Below are 27882 nucleotides of genomic sequence, written 5' to 3' on the forward strand. Positions count from 1 at the left end.
CCCACCCACTACCTGTCGTATTTTTCCAAAAAAGTTACAAAAATAAAAGGCCCCCCCCCCCCCCCCCCCATAAAAGCTAACTAACATTATCCTTCGAGGAATGCTAGGCCTTTATTTTTAAATGTGACATCATGGATTGACATTTTAAGAAGGATACACAACAAATAAGATTAACACAGAAACATGTTTTTTTCCCATAATCCCTTTGTGAGCTGGTTATACGCACAGCCTAAAGCTATGTTGATTTCACTGAGTGAATGGAGAAATGATCCAAGTAGAATGCAAACACAGAGTAACATCTAAGTGTTTGGGGCTACTCGGAGACGAGAGTGGAAATAATGTGGGCCGTGACCTCACAGCGACTCCTTATGCTCCGTTAGCAGCAGCCTGAAGCGATAACCAGATTAGCACTTTAAGTAAATCACCGTGATTGAGGCTTTAAATGTCCCCCCGTCACCAGCAGTTGATAAATAGTCGAGAGCTGACTGGCACATCTGCCTCGCTGCTGCTGCTGTTGCTTCTTCTGCTCTTCTCACTGATCTCCACCGGTGAGTCAATGGGGGATCCATCACAGTCCAGAGAAGGAGAGCAAATCACCTCTATAAAAGATAGCAGCTATCAGGCAAATGGGCAGAAAATGGTCCCTAATGGCGCCTGGCACCTCCGGCGTGAACTGCAGGCAGCCTTGTTGCTGTCGTCCATCACCCTGAAGCATGCGGAACAGGAGGGAGAGAGGAAGAGGAGCAGGAGGAGGCCTCTGCACATGCAGCGTGGGAACCCCTCGTTTGGGGGCGACGTGATACAAGAGGAAGCAGTGACATCTGCTCATCAAGAACATGAGTTAAAGAAAGAAAGAAAATTAGGAAGAGGTCATTTAGAGTTGGAACCACTCATTCATGGGGCAACACAATAAAGGAGGACTCTTTTTTTTGGGGGGGGGGGGGGGGGGCATGGTAAAAGTATAAAAGTCATTTACTCATTGTGTGAACGTTTATGAAGCATTCACTCTATTGAGATCCATTTTTCTTCCGTATACGTTTTTTGGCATCTTTCTTGTTCCACGGTTTTTGTGCTATTTCAACAAATCATAAACCAAAACGTTCAGCGCTTTCAGGACAATCCTGATATAACTTTTGGTATTGGTGCAACTTTAGCTTTTTGAAATATTTAGCCTTTTCTGACACTTTTTCGTCATAGAAAATGAATTGAGCTCATTTTACCTCCTTCAAATCTTTAGATCAGTTTACAAACTTTTACTGCTCCTTTCACGTTTTGTTCTGGTTCAGCTTCGTTCAGCTTCCTTCTGAAAATTTAAAAATTTTCCAACTACTTTGAGCCAATTTCAGCTGTTTATTTTCAGCTGTTTTGTGCTCCTTTCAGATTGTTTCTGCTAACTAAAACATTTTTGTGCTTCTTCTAATTTCTTCCTGCTAATGTCAGCTTCTTATACTCCTTTCAACTTATTTATGCAAGTTTCAGCTATTTCTGTTATTTCAGCTACTATTTAGCTGGGTTTTAAAATAATTTTAGCTGTTTCAGCTAATTCCACAATTTTTGCACTCATTTAAACTTTTTTCAGCCTAATTCAGCTACAATGGACTCTCCACTTCCTTCTGGTAATTTAAGCTTCTTACTGCTTTTTTAGCTACTTTTCAGCTGTTTTTGGTTATTTCAGTTTTTTTCCCAGATAATTTCCATTATTTTGTGCTAATTTCAGCTTCTTTCAGCATAATTGGGCAAATGTCTTGTTTCTGCTTTCTTCTGCTAATTTAAGCTTGTTCTAACTTTTCATCTACATTGTTTAGCATTTTGTAGCTAATTTCAGCTGTTTTCAGATAAATTCATGTTTTTTGTGGTAATTTCTGCTCCTTTCAGGCTAATTAACGTCTTTATGCTCCTTTCCGCTTTTTTCTGCTAGTTTCAGCTTTTTTCTATTTCAGCTACTATTTAGCTCTTTTGAGGCTGTTTTTAGCTTTTTCAGATAATGCCACATTTTTTTTTAGCTCATTTCACCTCTTTATGCTTCCTTCTGGGGGTTTAAGATTCTTTCTGCCCTGTCAGATACTATTCAGCTTGTTTTTCTTCTAATTTCAGCCCTTTTTTAGCTAATTTCCTCAATTTTGTTCTAATTTCTTCTCATTTAAACCTAATTCAGCAAATATGTGTTTGTTCTGCTTTCTTCTGCTAAATTAGGCTTGTTCTTCATTCAGTTACATTTCAGCATGTTTTAGCTCATTTCAGCTGTTTTTCAACAAGTTCTTCAGCAATAAGCATTTGTGCATGAAATGCAATTTCTCTAGTTCAGCGTTAAAACCTTTTTCTTGGTGGGCAACACGATGATGTGGCTTAAATCAAGTCTTCTGTCTGTGCCACCGGTTTATGTTGTGTCACTCTGCGGGGCCGCCCACCCCCCCGGTGTGTGACCTTCACTCAGCCTCCCACATTATGACGGGATTCTGAAAACTCTCGCTCGTTATTGTCCTCTCAGCTTGGTCTAAATCCTGCTGGTAATCGAGGTGTTGCTGACTCAAAAGCTGAGATCACAAGGCATGAACGGCTTCGACCTAAGGCCAATGAACAGGTAAACATCAGTCATGGGGTGTTGAAAACAGGTAAATATCAGTCGGGGGGGTTGAACGGTAGTCTTCATTTTGCAATGACAACAGGATCCTTGGCGCAGACAGTTCTCAGCTTCAGTTGTGAGCTTGACGGGACAGTTGGTGCTGAGTAAACAAGCGGGCCCTCGGCTTAGATTTGACCGTTTTTGATCATCTTTCTTCTTGTCCAAACCGCCGTGTTCCCAGAAACAGTAATCACATTCACTATTAATGAGCCTTGATGTTCATTCCAGACCCATTTACTCCTCTCAATAATGCATACCCTTTGGAACTGCCTTTGCATCTTTTTTACACAGCGTCACCTCCTCCTCCTCCTCTTCACTTCAAAACAATTCTGTGGTGTTTGGGTTGTGCTCACGACTCCTTTACGTGTCCTCCCAGGAACAATGTTTGCCAGAGAAACGATGTCTCATGTGCGACTTTGACTAACACCGCCTGCTGCGTGGAGATAATGAAATGCTGAGCTGTAGCGCACGAAGCAAAAGGTGCTAACAGCATTTGTTAAAGAACTTCGGCTCCTGTTGATTAGGCCTTCCTGTTGTTCGGCGCGCCAACAGGCTCTCCAGTTTTAAGAACAACAGCACTGTCGTTACAAGCAGCCATTGTTGTTTCAAAGTTCTGCTCTCACATGCATGTCACCCGCTGCCAGCTTCATGCCAGAGTTTTAAACTAATTGATGAAGTTGTAACCGTTTTGGTGACCCCTTGAAAATAATTTTAGGCGTCATCTCAAGCAATATGGATTACCCTCAGCTACTACCACACCAAACTTTAGCTGAATATCTATCAAACTGACTAAATTCTTGCAATTTCTCAGTTTGGTGGCTGTGGTGCCTATTTTGTATTAAGTTGACTTCAGAAGTGTAGATGTTCATAGACTACTGGCTACGAGTTTAATTAAAGTCCGTCCAATGGTTTATAAAATATTTTGCTAACAGACAGACAAATGCACATACACACCCAAGCAAAAACACCGTTGTGCACCTTTTGCCTTTTGATAATGTGCATTAATGAGAGTGTTTTGGAAGCAGGGTAGGACAGCTGGGCATGATGCAGCACAGTGGACTGGATGGGGAGTCCGGGTCAGAGTCGGGGGCAGGGGGGGCAGTAAACACATTAATGAGGGTGGAAAGTGGCTCAGACTCGAGCAGTTTTGTGAAGGGAACCGTGCGGTTCTAATGTGGCCACAGGGTTTGCCCTGCTGGCCTCGTCTCCTGACCTCCAGCTGAGGTCTACCACCCACGCTCACCCTGCTGACACCCCCCTCTCCCCCTCTGTTCCAGCCCTGTGGAGGTGTTCTGAATACTGAAGTGTTGCAGGCTGCACGGCTGGCTTACAAAGGCTGCTCTTTTATCTGCCACTCCTGCTCTCGTCGCCCTCTTCTTCACTCGTCTCTCCTGCTTCTCTTCTCCGCGCCTTCGTTTTGTTCGTCGTCGCTCCTGCCTCTTGTTACTTCTCACCCTCCTCACTGTTTTTGTTCCACAAAATCTTCCATTTACTCCTCAACCCCGCCTCCCTTCACAAAGGCATCTATTATTAACACGCACCTCTGGCTCTCGTCAACAACTGATCCGAGGTTCGGGGCCAAGCTCCTCAGCATTTTAATCACCTGCACACAGAAGAATGAACGCAGCCTGTTCACAGGACAGCCATCATGTCTTATGCAGGGTTTGCAGCTCATCTTTGCAGCGTTTCACTGCACATGCAACCCATCTTGCTGCAGCTTTTAGGGGCTAATACATAAATCAATCCAACCTCCACAACACACTGCTCATGTTCCTGAAGATGATGCGTATCATCTTAATCCTGCGAATGTAACTGTACAATTAGTCGCACACCAGCTCCCACTGTGGAGGCCGTGTTTAACCTCAGGTTTCTGCAGCGGCTGACTTCAGAGGGAACAGGCACGCCGCTGTTAGATGAGCAAGGAGATCTGCAAGCGCGAGGCGTCCCCTGCGACTGGCGAGGCCTCTTTTCATCATCTGCCTCCCCCCTCTCTTTGAACAAACACACGAGCTCAGGGATCTGTCAGAGGTCCACCACTCGCAGAGAAAAGGGAATTAGGTTGGTGCAAGACTACTGAAACCCCACGTTTATTAGCTCTCAAGCTGGAAAAGCTGGCTGAAATGCAGCTTCTGTTCTCCAGGCTGGGTTCTTTGCTAATTTGTGACGTGGGAAAACACACAAGTTGATAAAGAGATGAGTCTGAGTGTGTCCCCTGTTTTTTTTGTTTTTTTTTTATCACTGGTTTATTTATACTGGTAAACATCAAACAGAAACAACAGCAAATCAAGAGCCAACGTCTTCCCTTTCTTCGTGATTATCACTTCTCTTACATCCACAAGTTAATTTACAATGGTTGTTGTCGGTGTGACACGATAACGTCCGTAAGTAAAAAAAATGGAAACGAGCTGTTCCTCTGGATCTCATCCACACAGAATATCAGATTACGTGCCACACCTGTCATGCCGACGGTGCTGGTTCGATTGCTGCTCAAATCAGTCATGACAGGAATCCCATCAGAGCTGAGTCTTTATGTAATTATATGATAAAAATGTATCGATTCAAACCGGAGGGCAGTATTAGGCTGAGACGACTTGTGCCACAACAAAAAAATGCTGCATTGTGCTGTGTCTGGGAGTGTCGGGATGAGAAGCAGGAGCGCGTCTGCCTTCTACATTCTGTTCCTGCTCCTCTGGGATGTAAAACACATTCTTAATCTCTCCGAAACACCACCAAGGTAATTAAGACATGTCACCATCTGTGTGGGACGCCCAACACAAACGTCATGTTTAAAATCTTCAGAAATTATATCACCTTGTAGGGATTGTTCAGGTCCTTTTCAGTGGGCTTCTGTGGAAAGCTTATGAGCAATTATTATCTTACCTGTTGTAGACGCCTTTTTGATAAGCAAGCTGAAAGAAGCTGAACCTTTCACATTTTGTTCTGGTTCAGCTTCTTTCAGCTTCCTTATGCAATTGTAAACTTATTTTCAGCTACTTTCAGCTAATTTCATCTGTTTTGCAATCCTTTTAGATTCTTTCTGCTAACTACAACATTTTTGTGCTGCTAAGTTCTTTCTGCTAATATCAGCTTGTTATGATCCTTACAGCTTATTTATGCACGTTTCAGCTTTTATTTCAGTTGTTTTATGCTCATTTTAGCTTTTTTGGGCTAATTACACATTTTTTTGCATTAGTTTAAACTTTTTTAGCCAAATTCAGCAAATATGTGCTCTCTCTCCACTTCCTTCAGATAATTTAAGCTTCTTTCGGATTTTTTTAGCTACTTTTTAGCTGTTTTTGTTGTTGTTGCTAATTTCAGCTTTTTTTAGATAATTCCCACTTTTTATGTACATTTCGGCTTCTTTCAGCAATCATTCTTTGAGCCTTCTTCTGCTAATTTAAGCTTGTTGAGCTCCTTTCGGTGCATTTCAGAAATGCAATTTATCTAGTTTTACAGTTGATATTACCAAAACAGAACAGTCACCACTCAACTCAACATTTGTTCTCTCCTCTCTTAAACTCATATTTTAATACAAATGTTATGCATATAATACTGTCTTTTCTGGTGGGTCAGCACATTTATTAGGATTATTGAGCATGCATCAGGATATTAGGGTTGCCATTTCCTCCATTGACCCCCTCTTGGTGGCACTACTGGGTTTAACCATTAACCAGTCAGTTGAGTTAGAATTAAACTCTATTTTCCCAAACTAAGGCCATTCAAACAACGTTATACAACAGGGTAAGATAGTACCAATAATTGTTCATAACCTTCCCACAGAATTCCATTTCACAAGATCTGAATTGTCCCTTGAAGTATCAAATACTGTAAGTATAACTGCATCCTCTGTGTGATGCTTTTCTTGTTATAATACAGTATGTTTAGGTTACTGCATTCAATACCACATGAACACTTATGGTTGTACTGAGATGTATAGTATCTCACTCAACTAAACGTTTTTGTACATGACATTGTTTTATACACTGTTGTGCCTTTCATTAAAGTTCAATCAAATGTTGATATAAAGAAGACTTTGATAGATTATAAGGTAAAAAACTGAAATGTTTTCCATGACCCTGTGTGCCTGCCTTCCACAGGTCCCTCGGTGAGGAGCACAACTTTTCAAATCAAGGCAAAAATATTCCTGTATGCTCCAGAACGGGCCTTCAGTCCAGTCCGATTCAAGAAAACTAGAGCGCAGGTCATTAACGTCAAATCATAAAGTGCTCTCCAGCAGCCACTCCGACTTGGACAGTTTGTCTCGAGCTCGGTGAATGTTTGTTGTGCTCTCGAGCTGCGGCAGCTCTCCGCTCATCGACAGGCTGCGTTTGGAGCGCAGACTGGCCCCGGTTTTTGGGTAGGCCATGTAGCAGCGCTCCCTGTACGAGTCTGCATTGAGCGAGTGCCTGCGGTTCACTCTCACTCCCCCTGCTGGCACAGTCATGTAATGTCGAGAAGCTTGGTGGGGCCGCGGACCCCTGGGAGCAGCAGTCCATTTAACGGGCTGGCCAGGCGCAGGAACAGCGACGGCGGTGGCCATTTTTACCTCTGAAGAGTTATTACGGTTCATGTTATTGAGCTCTACGTCTGCCTGAGCTTCAGCTCGCCGAGCCTCAGAAGGTTTCGGTGGGGCTCCAGAGCGTTTGGGCCTCGGGGCTCCTGGAGAGGCCGGGTGCCAGCTATGACTTCCAGCAGAGGTAGAGACTGTGCAGTCGGGGACAGAAGGTTTCGTGGTGGGCACGGCAACAGGCGCTCGCTGTTTGGTTGGCTCCAGGGGAGGAAGGGCGACTCTGAGGCAGTCCTTGTCATTCTTCTCTGGACGTAGGACCTGCTTAGACAGGGACTTGGGGATCCCACAGCCTTGTAGTTGTCCATCACTGCTCAGTGATCGAATATCCCCCATCTCCAGAGCCTGACGCGACAGGAGAGAGAAGAATGACGACCAGTCCAACACACACCATTTCTTCAAAGCCAATAAAATAGACCTCATGACTCACACCTTACTGACCTTATCTGCATCTCCTTGGTTACACACTCGGTAGCGCACAATGAGGAAGATAATGAAAGCAAGCACAGAGGCCACAATGATCCCCCCAATGACGACAACGATGGTCCCGCCAAGAAACTGAGACTGCATGAAGTGGCAGCTCAGGTACTGTGGCTCCGTGGAAAAGTGGACGCAACCAATCACCCTGGTGGCTGTCAGAGAAGTCACCAGGTCGTCATAGATCGCCAACACGCACAGATCGTAGTGCGCACCTGCTGCCAGGTTGTTCACCAGGATGTCTTTACTGGTGGGAGGGATCATTCTGTTGAGGAAGAGAAGCTTCGTGAGTTGCAACATAGATTAGCAGGGTTTAAATGAAAAAAAAAAAGATTCACCGCCTTACTGTTGTTCGGACGCAATGACACGACAATAATTCATCTCTCATTGTGGCTATTCAAGATCTGTCAACGCACAATCTGTTCTGACACTTTTTCTTTCCACAATAGCTCCGAAAAACAGCGTTTAGATGGGAACGCAGGAAGCCTCTGTTCATTCTGAAGCTGCTGCTGACAAGCCATATGTGCTACTGACCTCAAAGATCATTTAGAAAAAAGGGATTTGTGCAGCCATCCTATCATATTACAGTGATTACCGCTAAATATGGAGAGAACGCAGGGAGGAATAAGGAATGCTGCGTGCAGTGCTTCTACAGATACGCTTGTGTCAAAGCCTCTCTGATGCTTTTTCTTTGTTCAACACTGGAAGACGGCTCTTTCATCTTCCTCTGGGTCCGCAGCTTAGTGCTGACACTGTGTTTTGATTTTGTTGATTAGGCATTATCAAGGCCCCGCACATAGTAAATAATACACAAGGGGAGATTATGAATAGAAGGATAAGAATTCAGACGCAGTGCATTAGTCTTCCTTCCTGATGGGATTAGTAGATACCACAAATCATATCGACAGTCAGGTCCAGCTCTTAATGACTGCACTTCTGACGGGATTTAAGAATTCATAATATACTATGAAGATAACATAAAATCATAGCTATACAGTCACTAGTTTTTTTTTACCTGTATACCAGTGAGTCATCGTAGGTCCCGTTATACTGGATTTGAAACATGCGGATTCCAGGAATACTCCTGTGGAAGTTAAACTTGACCAGCGCTGAAGTGGAATGGGCCTCGGCAATTACTACTTTCTTCTCTTGGCTCGTCTTGGCATTCCCCAGAGGGACCCCCCCACCTGCCTCTGAGCCCGTCTTGGACACCGTGGCGATGTCTGATGACCCGGGGTCCGGCTCCTGATCTGATATTGAGTTGTTGGTGATGTGAGGGAGTTTAGTGATGACCAGCTCCACCGTCTGCTGGGCCTCTCCGGCAGCGTTGGAAGCCACGCAGGTGAAGGAACCTGGAACACAAAACAATGATGCAAAATAAACAACTGCATATGTTTGACTATTTTAAATCATATCATGTGGTTTTTATCATGCAGAGAGACACCATGCTCATTATCGTCCACTGTTGAAAACGTGTCATAATGGAGTACATGGAGCCCTTCACCCCTCTTTGTGCTGCTGTTTGCCATATTGTTTTTATGCTATTAGTGCTTAGCGTATTTTTAGCTGATGTTTTACTTAGTTCATATCTTAGATCCTGTGTTTTTCTTTTACATTTTAATGTTGGATGTAACTGGGACCACATGTACCACATGTGGTGCGAATGACAATATAGAAACTCTGACTCTTTGCAAGGCAGCATCTCAAAGAAAAGTCTCTTTTTAAAGTGACCTTGCATTTATTTTTGAAGTGGAACTCCGTGAAAAGTTTATGAACTGTTCACTTAATGTTGATAGCTCTCTGAACCATCTCAGTTTATAGACTAAGTTTTTTTCTGATCGAACGCCTGAGGGGGGCCAAGACCAAAGTGGATTGCTGCATTCAAACTACGTCACTACTAAACATGTTATTGTAATACAAAATGTTGTTTCATAAACCTTTACAACATTGTCTGTTTGGAAATCATCAACTTGGAAATTTCTGAGATTGGAGTTTTAAACTTGCAGTAATATCCCAAGGTTTTGAGCCAACACAAATTAGCTAATCCGGACATAATTAAACTATATTTATTTCTAAACTCAGGTAACTCACAGAGCTATCTTTGACAGGTGAGATATTAATTGTTCATAACCTTTCCACATACTGTAACTCCACTTAACTCACAATCTTAGCTACAGGTAAGTGCCAAGTTTCAGTAATACACAGAACTTCATTGATATTGCCTATTGTCATGCAAAGTGAGTGTACATGTAATCACCTGTGTGGGCGTCTTTTTTTCCTGTTAGCTAAATATCTATTGAACCACTGGACACATTTTAATGATACTCAGAAAATAACTATTGGCAACCAGATTTAAGATGTCACCACAGCTCATCAATATAAGCCAACACAACAATGGATGTAACGTTTCACTCTTACAGTTTCTGGGCTAAAACTTGGTGGAGTAGTCGATGAGAGTCATTCTCAACATGTGTTTTGAGTGCTAACAGATTTCTCAAGAACATGTGAATCTGTGTTTAATGTTTTCACGAACTGACCAAAATGGCTGCAACTTCTCAACGTAAGATGATTTTAGTTTAAATCTCTGGCATAAAAGTTGGTATGCATTATTTTAAGGAATGCTAGACCTTCTTTTTAATATTCAAATGAGGAGCAAAGGTCTGGCCTTTCTGAAGTAGATGAACATGTTTCCTGCTGCTCCAAGTAACGTTTTTTTGTTTAGAAAAGCAAATGATGACTTTTCTTAACCTGTTTACACTTCTTTAACAGTCAAATACTTCAAAACTAAATATGACAATTACTGCATAAAATGAAAACAAGCTCTCCAAGTTTCCATACCTTATTTACTTTTCTGTAAACTGGGGCAAAAAAATATATTCTTGATAAAGAGACATATAATTAAATGCCTGATTCCTGATGTGTTTTAGAATGCAATATTTTTTAACATTCACACAGACAAAACAGGCTAAAACAGGGATATTCAACAAAAATGGGGGCCAGACATCCATCAAATAAAATCATAAACCAAACTTTACAATGATCTGTTTGTTGCCTGTTAAATTGGTTTATTTTATTGCGTTGAAACATAACTGCAATAAACAGAACCCCAAACCCAGACCTCAAAAAATATTATATATATATATATATATTTTTTTTTTTTTTTTTTTTTTTTTTGAATGAAGTGGACTGGATTGAAGTCACCCACAGGCTGGAAGTGGCCCATGGGCCACCAGTTGAATAGCCCTGGGCTAAAACATTCTTGCACACCTTTACCGTTCAGTATCTTAAAAAAAAACATCTACATATTAAGGATTATCGTATCGGATGTACTGTATTACACATTGATGCCTCCTTCAGAGTATTTTTCAGATAAACATGCTGCAATAAAAGCATCATCTTAAAAGTTTTCTGTCATTTTATGTCCTCACAAAGATCAGATTGGACATGGACTATTCTATAAATGTAAATAAGAGCAGCTTTGGAACAGCTCTCACATGTTTGCAGCCTAATTTCATGGAAATGGTTAATCTGGTGCTCGTCGTTATAAGTGGTGCTGGTTTTGAAAAAAACTCCAGATGTAGGACTCAAACAGGAAGTCAGCTGCACATGGTTTTGTTATGGACGTGTGAAGAGCAGAGCATTATGGCGTGTCAGAGTCTCTTATCTTTAAAACCCTTATGGAGATGGAGACAACCTCCTCACGACAGACACCAGTCAAAGTTCTGTCCGTCGCAGCAGGAGGTCCAACCGTCAGCTCAAAGAACCGGATCAAGTCCCGATGAATAAAAATGACCGCCCAGGTTTTCTTGAATGAATGAGCATCGCCCACCGAGTTCCAAAGATCATCTTATAATGATGGAGTCATGGCCGTTTTGGTCCAATTTCAAAACATAACTTTTTGCAAAGCGCAATGAATATTGTGAGATCTCCCACAAACTGCTCAGAGCTGGTGTTGGGACTTACTCTCAGCTACTACCACGCCAAGTTTTAGCTCAGTTTTTATAAAACTGACTGAGCAGTTGCCAAGTCAGTTAGCTCTGATGGGCGTCTTAAACCCTCAAAGTTAATCAGTTCAATTGAATGATTATTTTGAGAGTTTTGTTTAAAGCAGAGTGGTTCATGATGTTTTGAGCTAACAGACTGACAAATGAAGGCAAAAACATTATCGCCCACCTCCACCTTTCAGCGTAGGATGGTAAATCTACTAAAACATCTAGTAATATTTACCTTTTAGAAAAGATTACAGTAACCTCCTGTAGAAAATATTTGACTTTTGTCGTCTTTTTACACCGAAGAATTTCTCTTGATTATGATGCTCGTGTTTATTTTTACAAGACGTTATAGTTTTCTGACTTCAGACCCCAGTAAATGAATAAAAACTGAGTAATATTCATCGTTATGTAAGAGAAAGCGCATATCCTGTTAGAATATGTTTATCTTACTTTTTAAAGACTTGCTTTCCAATGGGTTTATGATTATTTGCGGGCATAAAATTAATCAGAAGTGAATGCCATGCAGAATGATGTAACATCCCATAAACAGTGCTTGATCCTATAAGTACGCAGATCTCTGGCATTTACAAACTAAGCTGTTTGTCTTTTTTTTAACTGCGTTACAGCAGCAGCTAAAGGGAGATTAGCTGCTTGATCTCTATGGACTGTACTACAAATTTATTTATTCTTTTATTTAAAAAGTAAAAAAGTTTAAATGCTTATTTTAGCAAGAACGCATCGGACCACAGTCTCTGGCTTGGGAATGAGACGGAGACACAGGATGGATGAACAACGGTGGACGTGGCTGTTTTGTTCAAACGTAACCCTGATCGTTTTGACCTTGGAGCTCACAGCTGCCTCGTGTCTCGTGTTTAAAGATCTGATGGTTTTATTTTAGTTTACTGAACATTTTATTGTTTTTGTGTCTGTTTGTTAGCAAATCTGAGGATCTTCACCAGCAAATTATCTCCTGAACCACTGGATGGATTTTAATGAAGCTTTCAGGACATCGTCACTAAACGTTCCTCTAACAGCTGATTAACTTCTGGAGCTCACACAATTTAAAAATGACTGCTACAGCCAAAGGTCTTGGGAAACACAAAAACGGCTATAATTCCATCAATTTTACAGATATTAAGCTGAACCTTTGAGTGTTTGTAGCTGAGACTCATTCACACCTTTTCTTACAGATACTCGTTGTGCCTTGTTTGGAAGTTTAGCATTAACAATATGAGTCAACCTTATTTGTCTGTTAGCAAAGTATCTCATAAACCACTGGATGGATTTTACTTAAACTTTCAGAAACTAATCATTGTGCGCACATCTACAGATCCTTAGCTTTGGAAGTTAATTATAATCAAGGTGGCTGCTATAGCTGATCCTCATTATGGCCAACAAACAACATTATAACAAATGAGTAAAGAATTGGTGTGGTAGTAGCTGAGAGTCATTTACAACACATAATCAGTGTCATATCTCTTGACGACACATGAGATTGTTTAAAAACAATCTTAAGGTTCTGATATGAACAGTGGGCTGTATACGTTTCCTGAAGAAACGCGAGGCCTTTAACGTTTTAACAAGTTTTTCTCTTCACTTTGGTTACTTTGGTTACCCACTACAATAAATGCCATCTTATTGTTCCAAACCTGCATATTATTTTCACTCCAGCCCATTTTGTCACATTCTGTCTGGAATGCCGGCCTCCTTCGTGCCCTCTAACCCAAAAGGCCAAGTCTGCTCCGATTGGTCAGCTAATTGGCTCAAACTTGCCTGACAGCTACTCGTGCGTCTTCTGAAGGCACGGAGAACATCTACAAGGCGCGACACTCTATGACTGTGTTACAATGTGATGTGACAAGCTTGGTGTTTCAGGGGGGCCGTGCAGCAGAGACAGAATTACTCCCTTCAGTGTCGACTTTGGGGTTTTTAATAAGCTGAAACACACTCACCGTGAGGGGAAACCATAAAAAGCGTAATGTGGGTGCTTTAAGCTGGGATGTAATACTCGTTTATAGGTATGAGAACAAATAGAAGCAGCCATTAAAATAATAAAAAAAAATGAGACAGTTTTCATTTTCTTGCTCCTTATATCAGTACTTCAGGCTGCGTGTCTCCACACGTCCACCTTATCGTGTGCTGTAGACAGATACTTCAATCTTTAGGCTTTCGTGTGCACAAGCAAACAACTAATTCAGTTCAGTCAACATCACAAGAGCAGCTGGAGGGATGTAAACGCACCCGAGTCCTTGACGGTGCTGATGAGGATCTCCAGCGTTCCGTCTGCGTGGACCACCGCCCTGGAGGAGTTGGACATGAGGCGTCCGTCCGGTGCAATCCAGTGGACGTTGGGGTCGGGGTCACCTCTGGCTTTGCAGCGCAAAGTCACGCTCTGACCCTCTAAAGCTCTCAGCTCCTGAGGCAGAGGGAGGAGAGTAGTACAGAGACAGAGGAGTGTGTTGCAGCTGACTGCATAAAATACTGAAATCTGTGCAATGGAAAACAGAATCTGATCACATGCAGGGATCAAATCGACATGGATGATGTTGAGTTTTAAACTCTTTCCAAACTGATGTCATGAGACCGATTCAAGCTCTTCATAACGGCATGGTAGTCAACATAACACAACCCTGCAGTGTACAATATGGAATCCAAGTCATTTCTGCAAAACGGGTCTGCAGAATGTAAATGAGTTGATGTTGCTATAGTTATTTGGCACAGATTTGGTCCAATAATTCAGTTTGGATGCACGGCTCGAGGACTAATTCAGCGCAAGCTTCCACTGTGATTCAACAGCTTCACCTTCCAGCTATAATTAAACAGGCTAATAATCTAAGAAGAGAAATTCCTGAACTTCGCTAAAATCTTGACCACAGACCAATATTTTTACGTGAGGCATTTTTAGAAGGTGTTCTGTTACAATAATCTGTTAGTGGCAAGTTCGACAGTCCTTCACACTTTGAGAGAGTCCAGCAAAGAACAATATGCCACCTTGAAATAACTCAAGTGTTTTCTGGCTCAGAGGGTGCAACACATGGCTCGTTTGCAGCAGTGTTCAGTGGAAAGGTTTAACAGTTAATATCTTACCTGTTGGAGATATCTCTTTGGATTGCCTTAATCTCTAGTTTCATTTTGACCATTAGTTTTCGACCAGTGAGCCACGAGACCATGTTTTGAACCTTCAGTTTTTGAAAATCACAGCCCACTTTTGGTGCACTGTTTGCAAAATTGCATTCTTGATCGTGCACATTATTTTATTACCCACCTTCGCCCACGTAATACCAGCTTCAGCTTATTTTGTACCCACCTCGGCAGCTGCCTCATATGTTTTCTGTCAGAGGAAAAATCCCATGCAGGAGTCAAAATACAGCTCAAGTGCTCTTGAGACCGGTTGGACATGCAAAAATTCTGGTGGGTTTCAGACTCCAGTGACAACTACATGATTACTTTGAGGGAAGAATTGTCATGTACGTTTTTAAGCCACTGTGACTCGAACAAACTGAGAACCCCCATAAGTGTTGCGAGATGTTCTGGACCCTCCCCATGGATACCTTTCACCAACTAGCTGCAGCCCAGTCAGATAAAGCTCACACAGACTAGCCATTAGCTCATCAGTCCTGTCAGCATTAAATTATCTCCAAACTGAGTTCATACCTACGACAGGTAACATCTAATTGTTTTTAACTTTTCCACTGAACCCCACTTCTTCAACAGTTTACAGTTCGTTTCATTGGTTTTACCTGAGAGTGCCTGGTGATGAGAGGAGGCTCACACAGGAACTCTTCCTCTGAAACTGTCCAGAAGTAGCGTCCAGCCAGGTGTTGTGGTGAAGCGCAGGTCTCCAGATCGTCCTCCCTCCGCAGCCGCCGCAGCCACAACAGTTCGCAGTTACACCTCAGCGGGTTCCCTCCGAAGCTCAGTGCGAACGACGAAGGCCCCATTATCCCAGAGGTGGCCAGGACCCCTGCTCTTTGGAAAACAGGGTCGGGAGGAAGCTTCTGGAGCTTGTTGGAGGTCACATCCAGCCTCTTGAGCTTCTGAAGCCCAGAAAACGTTCCCTCTGGAATCAGGCTGAGCATGTTATGGTCCAAATTGAGCGTATGGAGATTGGACATCCTCTGAATGGCCACCCATGGGACACTTTCCAAGTTGTTGTATGATAAATCCAGCTCCTCCAGTGCTGTTAGGTCATTGAAGGCCCCAATGTGGATGTGGGTGAGCTGGTTGTTGTTGAGGATGAGGTGGTGCAGCTTGGACATCCCACTGAAGGTGTCGTTGGTTATGCGGGTCAGCCGGTTGCTGTCTAAATGAAGGGCTCGTAGGTTCTCCAGGTCTTTGAAGGCGTACGGTGCGATGGACCCAATAGTGTTACGGGAGAGAGTCAGGTCCACCAGCTTGGTCATGTTCGCAAAGTCTTTCCGTTTAATGCTGGTTACAAAGTTGTCCCCGAGCCGCATTTCCACCGTGTGCCTGTCGATGTTCGGCGGCACGAACAGAAGACCCTTTTTGTCGCACAGAGTCGCCAGATTGGGGTTGAGTACCTGACAGTTGCAGCGTTTGGGGCAGATTTGCACTTTGTGGGCCTTTACAGCCACACCAAGGACTATCAGGTACACCAGGAGCGACTCCATTTGGGTTCAAATCAGGTTAACAGACCTGCAAAAAAAAAAAAAAAAAACGAGGTAAAAAGACGCAATGATAAGAGTAAGCTATTTATGAAACCGACTACATTGCAAAACAAGAAAGTGTAATTGGTATCATATTTGCACCCACACAGTGAGGAAGCTCCCTTTAAATGAGAAACTGGGGGATTCTGCCTGCAAGTTAAATCTTTTTTCACCAGATTTGTAACGTTAACCCTGCCAACTCAAAGCTCAGGGAATTCAAATTGTGGGCAGGAAGCTAAGCAAGTCAAACCATGAACAAACAATAAAAGCTGTGCAATTAGACACGAAACTAATTAGTCACCTGCGGACTTGACAGTGAAACATCCTGGGTAATCTAGTAGGATTTTTTTGTGTGTCGACTTTCCCTTTAAGCCCCTGATCATACTTTTTTGTGATATGGTAATACACGTCCTTTTATGTTTGTGTACAGAAGGATGAAAGTCTAGACTGGCAGTTCGGAGCCTCATAAGAATTAGATGAATATCTCTCAGGATCATATCGCCAATAGGAAGGGATGATTGGGCCCGCTGCCTCGGTGAGGATGTGCTATCCTGTGCTATTGATTTTCTCTCTGCTCTCTCTGCTGCTTCTTTTACTTACGACACAGTTGAGACGTGGGATAAGATGGGATCCATCTGATGAATCCAGAGACATTGTCGAGGATGTAGAACGCCATAAAAACTAAGACCTTGGAGATCAAATCACAGCTCTGCAGATGCAACACACCATGGATCAGAGAAGAGTGACATGAGACGGGATTGTCTGATGCAGTTTTGAGCTCGGTGGGTGTCCCATTACAATACACAGAAACTGAACTATTGCAATGATTTATCATCAGGTTGTCCAAAAATGTCTTTAAAAAGTCTTCAGTTAATCCAAAATGCTGCTGCCAGGGTCTTAACTGGAGTTAGTGGGAGAGATCATACTGTGTCTCTCCAGTTTTAGCTTCTCTCCATTGGCTCACTGTCAAATCCAGAATTGAATTCAAAATCGTAATTCTAATCTACAAAGCTCTCAACAACCTAGCTCCATCTTATATTACAGATCTTATTGTCCCATATTTTTCTAACAGAGCACTTTGCTCTCAGATTGCAGGCTTACTTGTGGTTCCTAGAGTTTCCAAAAGCAGAATAAGAGGAAGATCTTTTGGTTGTGGAACTAACTTACAGTTTCTGTCTGTAAGGCTGACACACTGTCCAGTTTTAAGAATGGGCTTAAGACTTTCCTTTTTGATAAATCCTATAGTTAGGATTGGTTTGTTATGCTGCCATAGGCTTAGACTACTGGAAGACAAACTGACCTCATTTCCTTAAATGAATTGTTACATATGAATTGTTTGTATGTGAACTTATTTCTATCTTAACATATGATTTTCAACCTGCCATTGTGTATCTGTTCCTCCTTCCTGTTCCTCTCAAACCCAGCCGGTCGAAGCAGACGGCCGCTTGTCCTGAGCCTGGTTCTGCTAAAGGTTTCTTCCGCATGAGGGAGTTTTCCTTTCCACTGTCGCCTTTGTGCTTGCTCAAGATGAGAGTCTGTGATGAAGTTAAACTCAAAGCAGTCTGCTCCTCAGATAAATAATTTAATTAACTTACTATATACATGAATGTTTCTGTACAGTGATCTGAGATAACTTCTGTTGTGACTTGGAGCTCCAGTTCCAAGGTGATCTGATTTACTATTTCATTTTTTCTAATTATGTTTTGTGTTTTTAGATTTAATTCCATGTGCTGTACATATATCTAGTTACTTTTTGTTTGATATTGCAATCTTTTTGTTAAGCACTTTGGTAACAGTTTCTGTTTTAAATGTGCTACATAAATAAATCTGGCTTGACTTGACTGTATAAATAAACTAAATGGAATTGAATAGGGGCAGCACAGTGGCACAACTGGTAGAGCTGCTGCCTCTCAGCGAGCAGGTCCCCGGTTCAAATCACGGTCCGGGACCTTTCTGGGTGGAGTTTGCATGTTCTCTCCGTGCATGCGTGGGTTTTCTCCGGGTTCTCCGGTTTCCTTCCACAGAACAAAAACATGCATGTTAGGCTGATTGGTAACTCTAAATTGTCCCTAGGTGTGAGTGAGAGAGTGAATGTTTGTTTGTCTCGTTTGTCTCTATGTGGCCCTGTGATGGACTTGCGACCCGTCCAGGGTGTACCCCGCCCCTCGCACAGTGATTGCTGGACATGGGCACCAGCGACCCCCTGGACCCAAAATGGAATAAGCGGGTAAAGATAATGGATGGATGGCACAGCAATCCAACCAAGTACAGAAAACATAAGATTCCGTCTTGCAAAATGCAAAATATACAAACAAATATCAGTGTAGTATCCCTTGAAGGAATACTTTAGAGGTTTTAAACTGACTATCTTGTGCTGGGAAATGACAGAGTTGTAACTGTTTTATATTCAAACGTTAAAAATAACACGTTGTGCAACCCTACACTGGATCTCAAGGTGTTGCACAATGTGTTAGTGCTCAAAGTGTGTGTTGTGAATAATTCTCAGCTGCAGCCTAATCAAATTATAGCCCAGTATCTGTAAAATCAATTGAGTTAAAGCCATTTTTGTGTTTACCAAGGTCAATAAGCTATAGCTATGTAGAATTGGATTGACTCCAATGGTTGATTAATTGCTGAGGCAGCCAATGATTACTTTCTGTGAATATCTTTAAACTCCATCCAGTGGTTCATGAAATATTCTGCCAGGGGATCAAAGAAACAATAAGTAATACATTAACCCATTTCCAATGTTAGTTCTTGAAGAGTGCATGAAACGGAGAACCTTTATGCTTCCAAAGCACCTTCTGCAGCTGAGCGATGACACACAGCTCATGGTGTAATAACTTTGCCCTTCTGAGCGTGCAGAAAACCTAATAAAGAAAAACAGTGGACCGGACAGGAGAGACACACTGCCAAGAGGGGCCGCGCTTCGTTTTTGTTCCCAAGGAGGATGGAAGTGAAGGAAGCCATGATGGCATGATGGCTGTCAGCAGTTGCATTTTGACAGCCAGGGTGAAAAAACCTGACAAGAAGGCCGGAACGAGGTCGTCTTAAAATGGTCCATAATAGCGAGGGGAGGAATATTATTAGAGAGAACGCGCTGACATTTTTATGAGCGCCGAAGATGAAGCTGCAATGAATAAATGTCTTTTCCTGACCCATTTTTATGTGGAACAACTTCACCAAATAGCACAAGATTTGTGGGTTTTGTTCCAAAGTGTGGTGATGCGTGGCCCTGAGTTAGTGAGAAGTGGGGAGTGCAGTCGTTACTGAACGCTGCCATGATTCTTCTTAAAGGCAGTCCTCGACCTCAAAGGCTGAACAGCTAGTTTTTTCCAATTGCCTGTGTCACAATTTAGCATTTGCTCTGAAATACGTGTACATCTGAGGAAAACCTATAACATCTGAGGTTCACTGTTCATTGCTTGATAGCAAAAACCTCCCACTCTGACTGAATGGGACGGCCTCTGATTGGGCAGCGAGGCATGTAGGACCTGCTACGTCCAGACACAAATGGTGCTGAAGACGTGATATTGATTCACTCTATAGAGATGAGACACTTTGTTGTTGTTGTTGCTGAAAACTCAGCTAAGTGTGTGGTGAACTGTTGCAAAGATAATCCTTTTGAAATTTGTTGGGCAAGAGCAAAAGGACGTCCAAGCCACTGGGCAGGAAATATCTGTTACCGGTCCCCTTCATTTGCATTTAATTATGGCTGTTCCACAGAGATTTGCAGAACAGGTTGCACTCATCAGGTATGTGGACAAATAAGTAGATAATCAATTAATGCGTTCATCAATCACGCACTTGATCTTTAAATGTCACACCCCCAGAAATTCATTATCATCCAGCTTGCAGATCTTGTTTCTGCAAGGCGACATGGTGGCCCAAGAGTAAACACAAAAGCAGACTGTTTTATTGATGCATCAACCGTAATCTTCGTTTTAGTCAATCAAACTTGCGTTTACCACCTCCGAGCAGGTACTTCCACTTCAGAGCAGACTGACAGCCCACACCCACACATGCACACTGGTGGGTGGATTTGGGCCTATTAGAAGATGCTCGCCACACAACAAGCTCCAGCGTCAGACACACACACTCATGTGCAGCAGCAGAATATTTCAGGAGAGGATATCTATGGTATCCCCCAGGGTAGCATTTGCCAAGAAAATCCTTCTGCAGCATGTTGCATGCCAATCAGCCTGCGAGGTCACGAGGGGATATGTTTTCAGATGGTCTAACTTATGGTGGAGATCATGTGAGGAAGCCTCTGCTATCCATGTCTGGGCAGGAACTCAGGGAAAGCAGCCCTGCGTGAGTGAGGAAGTTAATGAGATCTGCTTGAGGCTCCACGCAGGTCAAAACGGCAGCTCCTTGCCCGGGTTACTCAAAGATGAGCGGCCGGATGTCTGCCGCTGCCAAAAATAAGCTCCGCTGTGTTGCTGGAGGTAAACAGATGCTGCAGCATGATGGTAAAATGGTATCGACAAGGCGGTGAAACAGGTCTTCTGTCTTATGAGGCCAGATGGAGCTGCTGCATCTCCTGAAGTGGCTCATATTTTCATTTAGCTGCTATGGTGTATTCCATCTATAGCCCCATTTTAAAAAGTCACTTTCGCCAACTGGTTTGCAACTACACTGCACTGGTTGCACATTTGGACGCACTAGTTCAACATTTTAGAGCACTTGTTTATCAAACTAGTTACACTTCTTTCCCAACTAAGGAAACTTCCCAACAAGTTGGCTTTTTAACACACTTGTCAACCACTGGATCAAACTAGTCAATAACAGACCGCGTAACATGTGAGGGTTAGTAAGCAACAAAAACCCTCACATGTTACCTAGTCAACACAAAATATACTTAGTACCGCATTTTCTGACGCACATGTCGCGCTGCCCTATACTGTAAGTCGCATCAATCCAAATATGTCTAATAAAGTGGAAAAATCCATAAATATGTCGCTTCGCCGTATACGCCGCATCTATTAGCGTTACCGCTGATGTGTCGCGTTTGTTACACGTCACTACTGACAACCCTGAAATGTGGACCAAACCCAGAAATGTGGGCCAGTGCTGTGCGAAAAATCAATTGGCTGTCAAATGACGGCCACAGGAGTGTGAACGGGAGGACTTTAACAAGATTAACATTTAAAAACAATTATTTATTTGCTCGAAATTATAGTTAAGGTGTGTATCAGTTGAACTTTTATTCAATAAATGCACTTTAATGGTCAAATCAGCTGCATTTTGCCGGGGCGGCACAGCGAAATGAAGCTGATTTGACTGTTGCTCCAAGCGAGCTGGACGGAGGTGGCCTGTAAGGTAAGCCAATTGTGTCATTAATAGCCACTTTTACCTATTACATGATACAACGGCATGCCAATTGTGTCATTAATAGCCACTTTTACCTATTACATGATACAACGGCATGCCAATTGTGTCATTAATAGCCACTTTTACCTATTACATGATACAACGGCATGCTATACAACTCTGCTGCTATCTAGTGGCTAAAAAATGGTCGTGTTCAATATTTCAGTCAGAATGAATGAAAACAGTCATATCTCAGCCAAAAATTGTTTTATGAATATGGGAAAAAATACATAAATGTATCACTTCAGCGTATAAGTCGCAGGGCATGAAAATTATGCAAAAACTGCAACTTATAGGGCGAATAATACGGTAGTCAACTAGTGACTGTCAGGTGTGCGCACTAGTTGATTAGTGCAAACTAAAAGTGTAGCTGGTCGACAGGTAAACTTAAAAATCCCCACTAGTTAACAAGCTGACATGTTTTTTTTAACTAGTTAACCAGTGTGCCTATAAAATGTCAACTAGTGCACCTAAAATGTTGACTAATTAACTAGTAAGGCCAAACTTAGTCACAACAGTCAACTAGTGGGTGTTTTTAGCTGCAGTAAAGGCCAAAAAAGCTGTATGTAGTGAACTTGTGAATTTATGGAATGTTACTAGTAAACTAATGCCACTAAATATGGCCGTACAGTTCAGTAGTTAACATTTTAAGTGCACTAGTTTGCTATTTTTAGCTACATTAGTTAACTAGTAAGAAAAATAAACAAATCAGCCAGTGAACTAGTGGTTATTCTAGTCAACAACTTAATTTTTTATGACAGGGATTAACCTGTATAAATAAAGGTTGGATGAACTTTAATTTTTAGATTGCACTAGTCAATAAATGCACATACCTGACAGTCACTAGTTGACTAGTAGGCATATTTTGTGTTAACTAGGGTATACTGTATGTAAGGGGGTTTTATTCAAGGATTCAAAGTTCTTTATTGGTCATACGTACCACATGTGGTGGAATGAAACTATGTACACACAGTCCCAGTTACATCCAGCAAAGGATTAAAATGTAAAAGAAAAACAGTAATAAGATCTAAGATATGAACTAAGAAAAATGTTTAACAAAAAATACACTAAGCACTGGTAGCTTAAAATTGCATAAAAACAATATACCGAACAGCAGCACGAACATGAGTCTGTGTGTGCAGATGAGTATGAATGAACACAGCAGCATGAAACAGATCAGCAGCAACATGATGTGATTTTTCACAGTGATTATTCTGGTTAGAGATTCATGAGTCTAACAGTCTTGGGTAGAAGCTGTTCCTCAGTCTAGTGGTTCTACACTTAATGCTCCTTAACCTCTTTCTTGAGGGGAGCGGGATAAAAAGTGTGTGTGCTGAGTGAGTGGGGTCCTTCATGATGCAGGTGGCCCTCTTCCTGCATTTGGAGGTGTAAATGTCTGTGATGGTGGGGAGGCTGACTCCAATAGACTTTTATGCTTACTAATTAACATGTACAATTCTGTTTGTTATTGACTAGTTTGGTCCAGTGGTTCACAAGTGTGTCAACAAGCCAGTTAGTTGGGACTTTTAGGGCTCCTGTTAGGTAAAATAACGGACCAGTATGACTTTAACTCCAGCTAGTTGGGCAAATGTGCCACCAGTTGGTAAATAAGTGACACTAGTAAGTGCGTTTGTTGAGTTAGAGCACCCAAATGTCGAACTAATGAGACCACATGTACAACTAGTGTGATGTAGTCGTAAACTATTTGGTGAAAATAATGCTTGATGTTGAAGCTATGGAATAAATACACAAACGGCTTGCCCTAGAGTCCAAACAGCCTGACCAAACAGTGGTGCTCCAATGGAGCATCTAACACCTTGGGTTATTGTAAATGTGTGGCTGCGCTCTGACACCATTTCCCCTGCAAAGTCTGTCAGTGTTAAAGTGTGATAACTTATGGGTGACAACCCTGATGCCATGGCAACACAGAAAACGTCAGCTTAGGTTGTGTTGTAATCGTGGGCTTCTTTCCAGGCAACCTAATAATATCTGGAACAAAGGTTGTGATGGAAGGCTGTGGCAGACATGATCGTCATAACACGGTGCCGACTAAAAGACTGTACGTTCAGCCAAATGTTGGTGCCCTCGTCTGTGTGTGTGTGTGTGTGCGTGTGTGTGTGTGTGTGTGTGTGTGTGTGTGCGTGCGTGTGTGTCAGGAGGGATAGCATACTAAGCAGAGCCCTCTGCATCAATAGAAGTGCTGTTCATTAGAATCTACATTTCCTTCTTGTAACTCCAAGTGTTTCATTTCACACAGCAACACCAGATATCCAGTGTTAACTTGATCTGCTGGAAATCTCCCAGCTCCAGCACGGGTCAACCACTTCCTGTGTTCTTCATGCTGTGCTTAAGGTTAGCGAGGATAAACATTATTGTCTGGTTCTTATTGTAACTTCATTTTGGGGTTTTATTTTTGCCCCGCTGCAGTGTGGCTTGATGTGAACTGGGACTCGTTGAACTCTTGAATATTTTCCACAACATGACTCTTGTGGTATATTACTTTCACAGTGAAGATTTTGTCTTTTTTATGTCAGTTAAAGGTGTCTATTTCTTGAAAACATGCATATCACCTGTATAAATGTTCATCATGTATAATTATCTTTGCTTCATCATTTTATGTTGACTGGATGTTGAGGCTAAAGTCACGATTACTAGTGGTTCTGTTACACTGACCTGAGCCGGGTCATCTACTGTAGGTATGAAAACATGTTCATCCTTGATGATAATGTTGTTAATCTCCAAGAGTTTGGAGTCCTGTCTTTGCCTTAAAGATAAATATAAAGATTATGATGCTACTCTCAAAGAGAGATCCAGATTGCCAGATTTTCTGAGACAGTGCCGTAAATATGATGGTTCTTGAGTTTTTTTCTTTAATTTTGATGTAAAAAAAAAAAGAACTCACAACACTAGAACACTAAACTTTAGCTCTATACCTGTAAAACTGACTGAGTTAAAGCCATAAGGGTGTTTGCTAAAGTTCATTAGCTGTGGTGGCCATTTTGTATTGAATTGACTCGAAAGGTTATTCAGCTACAAACGGACGTCTAGTGAATACTTTCTCAACGTTTCATTCAAATCTGCCCAGTGCTTCAAGATATATTTTGCTAACAGATAAACAAGCACATACACAAAGCGCAATGCACTTTTTTATTTGCATTTTGTCCGATTGTTAAATGGCCTTCTGGGTGATTAAGCAGGGTTACATTTGGCGGGACCCATATGTGTTTATCTAAACATTTTTCCAACCCAAACTGGTCCCATTAACGTCTTCCATGTTTTAGCTGATACCCAAACCCATGTGGGGCTCAACTAACAAATTGCCTTCAAGTTATCAGGCGCTGCCTCTTCCCCACATGCCTTTAAGTCCCCAGATGAGCACAGAGCGTTGCTGTGAAGTAAATGTCAGCAGATACCCATCTGAACGCACGCCGACTCATATTTGAAGCCAATCGCCTCAAGATAAACAGTCGGTGCCATTAAACCGTGGAGCAGGAGCGCAAACGCTGGGAAATAACACCAAGAAATGGAAATGTGATATTTCTACAAGTTTCGTTTTTAGTAAGACCATTGGAGACAGTTTCTAAGATGTGCTAAAGGGAAGCGTTTGTGTTCAGATTATAAAAACGAGAGAAATCTGCTCGTTCTTTTATGCATCTTCAGGTAGAGGAAGTTTAAGTACACCTCCGTGCGCCACAGGAGGGATTTCTTTCTTTTTGTAAATTAAGGCTGCAAAATATATTGAAAGTTTATCAATATGCACACCAATACATTTCTGACACAACTTGCACATCACATACATCCAAAGATTTGTATCCCACCTTATCAAGCACGCATCAGCTATAACTCAGTCGGTTTTACAGACACTGAGATGAAATTCTGAGTAGCTGAGAGTCATCCCCAGCACAAACTCTGAAAGTTTTCTGTAAAAAAAAAAAAAATCTGTTGGTAAAATGTCTCATTAACTAGGCAGTTATCGTTGCCTGTCTGTTAGCGAAATATCTCATGAGCGACTGGGTGGATCCTAATAAAGCTTATAGAAATTAATCACTGGATGTGCTTCTGCAGCTGATTAACTTTTAGAGTGAATCCAATGCAAGATGTCTGCCACAGCCACCTGGCCTTTGAAATGACAAAGGTGTCTGTAATGTGTCCACTTTTATAGATATTACGCTAAAACTTGGTGTGGTAGTAGCTGAGCATCATCCCCAATGCACAACCAGCAGTATACGTTGTGCAACATTTTTATTAAAATTATTGGCAATAAATATTGGCGTCAACTCTGTCTGTCTGTTAGCAGAACATCTCATGAACCACTGGACCGATTTTAATGAAACTTTCAGAAAGTAATCCTTGGATGTGCATCTGCAACTCTTTCATTTCAGTGTCACCCTCCATCTCAAGATGGCCACCACAGCTTATCAACCTTAGTTAACACAAAGGGGATCGTGATCAAGTCAATTTTACAGCCATTGATCTAAAAATGAGTGAGATACAAGCTGAGTGTCGTTCACAACATAAATTCTAGGGCTATCATGCCCCACAATAATTGTGTTTTACAGGGTTTGCCCAAAACATCTCCGTCCTTCTCCTGTCAAGACGGTTTTAGTTTCAAACCCTAATGAAAGATGGCGGGCGAAACACATTCATTTAAAGGAATGCTAGCCTTTAATTGCTCTTGTGAAGGCTGCACAATATATTGCAAGTTTACCTGTAATAGCAATGTGCACATCATTTCTTTTTGTTTGATTTGTTTTGTTTTTGTTTGTGCACATAACCTGTTTGCATTATTTCCATCTTAACGTGTTTTTCGTCTTTCCTCCTGAACCTGCCATTCTGTGTTCGTTCCTCCTTCCTGTCCTCACAAGCCCCAGCCGGTCTAAGCCGATGGCCGCTCGTCCTGAGCCTGGTTCTGCTGGAGGTTTCTTCCTGTTCAAAGGGAGTTTTTCCTTTCCACTGTTGCCACTGTGCTCGCTCATGATGGGAGACTGTGATGAAGGGAAGATTCAATACAATCTGCTGCTTCCTTAGATAGAGAACTTTACTAACTGGCTTTTATAATATACGTGAATGTTTCTGTTCAGTGCCCTGAGACGACTTCTGTTGTGACTTGGCGCTGTATAAATAAACTGAATTGAATTGGACAATCAATACAGCAAATGATTCCAATAAGCTCCACACACCAGCTGCATGCCAACAAACCAATAAAATGAATTAGGCAATCAGATGGACCCCCCACTCCCCTAAACATCCACAGCCAGCACATGGAGAGTGCTCTGAGCATTGTGTTGACAGATCATGTGGGTTTAATGCAACTGACTAAGCAATACTCAACAATATTGCATGTCGCCTCATTTTGAAGCAACCCTAAAAGTGTGAAACTTCAGTGTGAAACTCGTATGTGTGAAAACAGGGGCAGCCAGAGAGAAATTCATCGCTCGCGCACTCATTTGCTCTTCGACGAAGACCTTGGAGATGCTGTGGTTCTTACCTCACGCGGCGACAAAAACGGCTAAATAATTGATCTGTTCCTCCTATCAGGCTGCAAGCATTTCTCAACGCATGCACATGTGCACCAGTGTGCATCTCCAGCTCGATCTGATGAATTTCTTCAAATGGTCACACGCTCACACCGAGGCGGAGTGAATTTGGGTCAGGGAATATGATGGTGCCATCACATCTCAGCCTTGTGCAGCAGCCAACACTGTGCACATGCACCGAGCACCAGCAGCAAACAGAGGCAGCAGAAATGAGGCGTGGGCTTGGCTCCGCTGGGGTAGCAGTTACAATGGTGCCTGGGGCACTCATGAATAATAAGAGACTGATAACCAACACTCCACACAAAACCCTCATCTGTCAGTGATGGGCAGATTTCTCACTGTCCTGTTCAGTCACCTGGCAACCCTCTTCTCCTCACGCTGTATCAGTTTAGGCTCATTTAGACTTTCATCACGTGGGATTGAGAAAGCTCACTGCATCTTCAGGGCTGCTCCAAGAAATTGCTGAATATAATCACAGGCCGGCATCATTCCCAGTTTCACCTGGAGGAGAGGGAAAAGCACAAGATGCAGCCAAGAGGGGACTAAAAATAAATCTGATGCGTGCCTGCAAGAATGGGACGATTTTTTGGTGACCTTGCGGTACAAGTCATTGTGTGGGTTGGTGGGGGGTCACATGCTTGACTTG

General features: G+C 42.3%; 1 protein-coding gene across 1 annotated transcript; it reads right to left on the bottom strand.

Moving 5' to 3' along the window:
- Positions 1–5996: 5996 nt before the first annotated feature.
- lrfn5b (leucine rich repeat and fibronectin type III domain containing 5b) lies at positions 5997–16290 on the bottom strand. The gene is made up of 5 exons (XM_037685342.1): positions 15400–16290; positions 13901–14075; positions 8683–9019; positions 7632–7932; positions 5997–7535 (listed from the first exon to the last, which is right to left on the bottom strand). Exons 1-5 carry the CDS (start codon positions 16288–16290, stop codon positions 6840–6842), a joined length of 2400 nt encoding a protein of 799 aa, XP_037541270.1. The 3' UTR covers positions 5997–6839.
- Between the last annotated feature and the right edge of the window lie 11592 nt (positions 16291–27882).

The sequence above is a fragment of the Nematolebias whitei genome, chromosome 12, assembly GCF_014905685.2.
Source record: "Nematolebias whitei isolate Nwh7 chromosome 12, NemWhi1, whole genome shotgun sequence".
NCBI lineage: Eukaryota > Metazoa > Chordata > Actinopteri > Cyprinodontiformes > Rivulidae > Nematolebias > Nematolebias whitei.